Source organism: Parasteatoda tepidariorum, chromosome 3 (assembly GCF_043381705.1).
Source record: "Parasteatoda tepidariorum isolate YZ-2023 chromosome 3, CAS_Ptep_4.0, whole genome shotgun sequence".
Classification (NCBI taxonomy): domain Eukaryota; kingdom Metazoa; phylum Arthropoda; class Arachnida; order Araneae; family Theridiidae; genus Parasteatoda; species Parasteatoda tepidariorum.
Window position 1 is genome coordinate 66,878,682 of NC_092206.1, and position 4,869 is coordinate 66,883,550.

A 4,869-nucleotide genomic window follows, 5' to 3' on the forward strand; every position below is an offset into this window, starting at 1 on the left:
ATTTTTATGCTGTTCTTTTATCGTATATAATATTTCAAATATTTTATCTACTACCAAAAAGGATTTTATAAGTATCATTAACTCTTTCCCTCAAGTAGAAAAAAAAATCAGAACAGGGGTTTCCAACTTACAAGAGGCCGGGGGCCACAATTAAAAACACAAATCATGGATAAAGGAGGAGTTTTGGGTGTAGGGCTAGTCCCTCTACCCCGTAAAACATCCCTGACTACAGAAACCAAAAGCATATCGCGCCAAATTCTCTTGGCGGAAGCAATGACTTGAGAAATTCCAAATGACAGTTATCTAACCTGGAATGAGGAAATCACGCCTATGAAGTGTCGAAGGGAAAGCCATTTGGAGCCTTCGATGCGGAAGAAGTCATTGGTGAAACCTAAACACAAGTTACGAATTGGTGCTTGGAATGTAAGAACTATGTACCAATGTGGAAAAAGTAGACAGGTATCAATGGAAATGGATAGATACCAATTGGATATCTTGGGAATATCAGAACTTAGATGGACAGGTTTTGGCAAGATTAAAACTGGAAGTGAACAAATCATTTTGTACTCAGGAGCTGAAGAAAAGCACGAAAGAGGCGTGGCGCTAATCATTAATAAAGAAACAGCGAAGAGTCTTTTGGAATGGGAACCAATCAGTGAAAGAATTTTAAGAGCACGATTTTATTCAAAATATATTAAACTATCAATTATTCAAGTGTATGCACCAACGAATGATGCTGATGAGGAGGAAAAGGAGACATTTTATGATCAACTACAATGTGTTTTAAATCGAGTTCCAAAACATGACATGATAATTCTTATGGGAGACCTTAATGCTAAGGTTGGAAAACGGATTAGTGATGATGAAACCTCCATGGGAAACGAATCACCGGGTGAGAGGAACGAAAATGGAGAACTGTTTGTTTCCCTGTGCGAACTAAATAGTTTAAACATAGGTGGGAGTAGATTCAAGCATAGAGAGATACATAAATGTACATGGACCTCACCAGACGGAAGAACAAAGAATCAAATAGATCATATTGCAATTAATAACAAGTTCAGGAGCTCACTAAGAGACGTAAGAGCGATGAGAGGTGCCGACGTTGGATCAGATCACTACTTGATTCTTGCAATATTAAAACTAAAATTAAGAAAATCACCAAAGAAGACGGGACATAAAAGAATAAGCTATGACATTGCTAAGTTAAAAGCCAAAGAGTGCAGACAAGAATTTTCAATCGAGTTGAAAAACAGATTTGAGCTGTTAAAGGAAGAAGAAAATCATGGCAACACTAAGCAATCAGAAAATGAGGTAAAAGAAAAAGTTGAAGAGACTTGGGAACATATCAAAAACATTTATTGCGACGTAGCAGAAAAAGTGTTGGGTGAAAAGAAAGGAAAGAAAAGCAAAGAATGGATTACGGGTGAAACATTAATACTAATTGAAAGCAGAAGGAAAAAGAAAATACAGATGGAAACTACAAAGTCTGAAAGATTATTTAATCGGTATAGACAGCAGTATAGTCAAATTGATAGAGAAGTAAAAAAGTCAGCCAGAAAAGACAAAAGGAAATATTTCACAGACCTTGCCAATGAGGCTCAAGATGCAGCGCAAAAAGGACAAATAAGTACTTTCTATCAGAAAGTGAAACAAATAAAAGGAAATAAACGAAATTCGCAATGTGCAGTACGAGACAAAAACAATAAGTTACTTACTACGGATAAGAGGATCGAAGAAAGATGGAGAGAATATTTTGAAGATACGCTTAACGCACACCATGTTGAAAATTCTGAGCAACTCCCAAATGTTACATTAAATGTAGCATCTACTGTAGATTTTTCTTTGGAAGATATCTCGCTGGATGAGGTACAGAGTGCCCTGAGGGCCACAAAACCAAAGAAGGCTGCAGGGAGAGACGGAATCGTGGCAGAGATGCTTAAGGCAGATTTTGAAACCGCTACAAGACAGTTGCAAAAGCTCTTCAATGAAATCTGGAGAAATGAAAGAATACCAGAACAATGGAAAGAAGCAGTAATAGTGAAAATTCCCAAGAAAGGCGATCTAACAAAATGCGAAAATTGGAGGGGCATTAGCCTACTTTCCATACCGGGAAAAATATTTGGAAGAATAGTTTTGAATAGACTAAAACATGAAATTTATGGAATTTTAAGAGAAGAACAGGCAGGTTTCCGCAGTGGAAGTGGAACAATGCAGCAAATCTTCACACTTAGAAATATCATTGAGCAAAGCTTAGAATTTAACACCTCTTTATATTTAAACTTTATTGATTTCAGTAAAGCCTTTGATTCAGTTAAGAGAGAGAAATTATGGGAAATTTTATCACTTTATAATATACCAGAAAAATATATTAACATAATCAAAGATATGTATGATAACAGCAAAGCATGTATAGAAGTAAATGGAGAATTAACTGAATTCTTTTTAGTAAAAACTGGCGTGAGACAGGGATGTGTTTTATCGGGATTTTTATTTATACTGGTGATAGACTGGATTATGCGAAACAGCTTGAAAGATGAAAAAAGAGGAATAAGGTGGAATTTCACAACTACTTTAGAAGACCTTGATTTTGCTGATGACATCGTACTTATTTCATCCAAATGTACAGACCTTCAACTTAAAACAGACAAATTCAACAAATATTCAAATAGTGTAGGTTTATTCATGAACAAGAAGAAAACTAAAGTAATGAGAATAAATCAAAAGAAAAATGACAAAATTAAAATCGAAAATCACGAAATAGATGACATAGAGTCATTTAGCTATTTAGGTTCTATTGTAGATAAAAAAGGTGGAAGTAGCGAAGATATTAGACAGAGAATAATCAAAGCAAGAACATGTTTTAAGGGATTACATAAATTTTTGGAGAGAGTCAAATATTGAAATAAAGACAAAAATAGTTGTTTACAAAGCTATTGTTAGAGCAGTACTATTATATGGCGCAGAAACCTGGAAACAGACTTAGATCGAAATGCAAAAATTAGAAACCTTTCAAAACAAATGTTTAAGATTTATTTTTAAAATTTTCTGTCCTTACAAAGTATCAAATCAAAATCTATTAAGGAAAGCTAAAATAAAAACAATCGAAGATGAAATTAAAAAACGAAGATGGAGCTGGCTCGGACATATCCTTAGAATGCCCAAAGGAAAAATTTCATCTGTTGCACTTACATGGGCCCCTGATGGTAAAAGAACAAGAGGAAGACCCAGACTTACCATCCAGCGCATGTTTTGGGGCGAATTAAAAGAATGTAGAATATCTGGCTGGGAGGAAGCAAGATCTATTGCTAAAGACAGGAGGCGTTGGAGGGATATGCTGGAGGCCTTAAGTGCCCAAGGCACGTAGAGGATAAGTAAGTAAGTAATAGTTTTATTATTACTTTTTAAAAAAAATATTAAATTTAATATTGAAAAACATATACAGTGGTTAAAATCTACTTTTCTGCGTGTAAGCAATTTTTATAAACGTATATTCAATTTAATATTTTTAATTAATTTAAAAAAAAGAAAAACAATATTTGTTTGAAATGATTTAAATTAAATGTGTAGAAATCTTAACCAAAGGGATCTCCAAAACCATTTTAAATAATAAATAAAAATGCAAAACAATTTTTTAATTAAAATTAAAATTTTTCATTAGCTTCAGTAACGAAGAAAAATCTCTTAAATATTTTTAGGCTGTTCTTTTATCGTATATAATATTTCAAATATTTTATTTACTACCAAAAAGGATTTTATAAGTATCATTAACTCTTTCCCTCAAGTAGAAAAAAAGATCCAGTTTCTGTCAAACTAAAACTATTGAATCTATAAATGTTTTTCCAATTTGTTACTGTGTGTTTGTGAAGATGTGAATTGGAGAAATAAAAAAATTTGGCTAAAAATATACCTTTCCTCTGCGAATATTAAAAAAATACTCCCCATAACTATTTTCCAGTTATAAAAAGAACGACGTAATGTGTCTTAAATATTTAAAAAAAAATGCCTCCACTAAAATTGCTATGCTATAGAACAGGGGTTTCCAACTTACAAGAGGCCGGGGGCCACAATTAAAAACACAAATCAAATGGCGGGCCGCAACTTTATCAAAATTTTATGTAGGACTATGTTTGAAGGAACATTAGATATTACTGTCAGATTTTTATCAAGTTGTACAAAACAAAAGTATTGAATTACAAATTAAAATAAGAAGTATATTTTTAAAAATATTTAATTGCATATCAAAAAATTCGGGCTACAATAACTTTAATGTGCACCCATGTATTAAACAATTAATGTGCACCAGATATCTAATTGTTAAGATATAAAACTTTAAAAAGGTTGGTATTAAAACTTACATAGTAGCACACAAAATGTTCAATGACAAAATTGAGGTTTGTTTGCTGTAACCACCAGAGAATAGATATTTACATTTTAAATTTAAAATTTACAAATGTGTGTGTAAATAATTTCGTCCAATATGAGTGGTTTCAAAAAGTTAAATCGGAGAATTTGTTCGAGAAAATTTCTGATACACCATGCTAAATTATATTCACAAAATAGAAAAGAAATGAAATGAAAAGGAGCAACATACACGATTATTTTTGTATTTGAATAAATATTTTTTTGGATTCAAAACCTGAGAAATAGTTTTTTTTGCACCGTTGGTATGTTAAATTTCACAGAAACGAAGAAATTAGGTTTTTATTAACGAGAAAAGTATTTTAAACCCATAAAGATTTTTTACGAAAATTGTCCGCAAACAAATTACAACTAATATATTTTAGTTCGAGGGCCGCAAAAAAAGGCTTTGCGGGCCGGATGCGGCCCCCGGGCAGCCAGTTGGAAACCACTGCTGTAGAAGTTAAAGAG

General features: G+C 32.8%; 1 protein-coding gene across 1 annotated transcript; it reads left to right on the forward strand.

Annotated features, from left to right (window-relative positions):
- The first annotated feature begins 330 nt into the window (after window positions 1-330).
- LOC122270164 (LINE-1 retrotransposable element ORF2 protein) lies at window positions 331-2,901 on the forward strand. Its single transcript, XM_043046533.2, has one exon. The coding sequence runs from the start codon at window positions 331-333 to the stop codon at window positions 2,899-2,901; it is 2,571 nt and encodes an 856-aa protein (XP_042902467.2).
- Window positions 2,902-4,869: the final 1,968 nt, after the last annotated feature.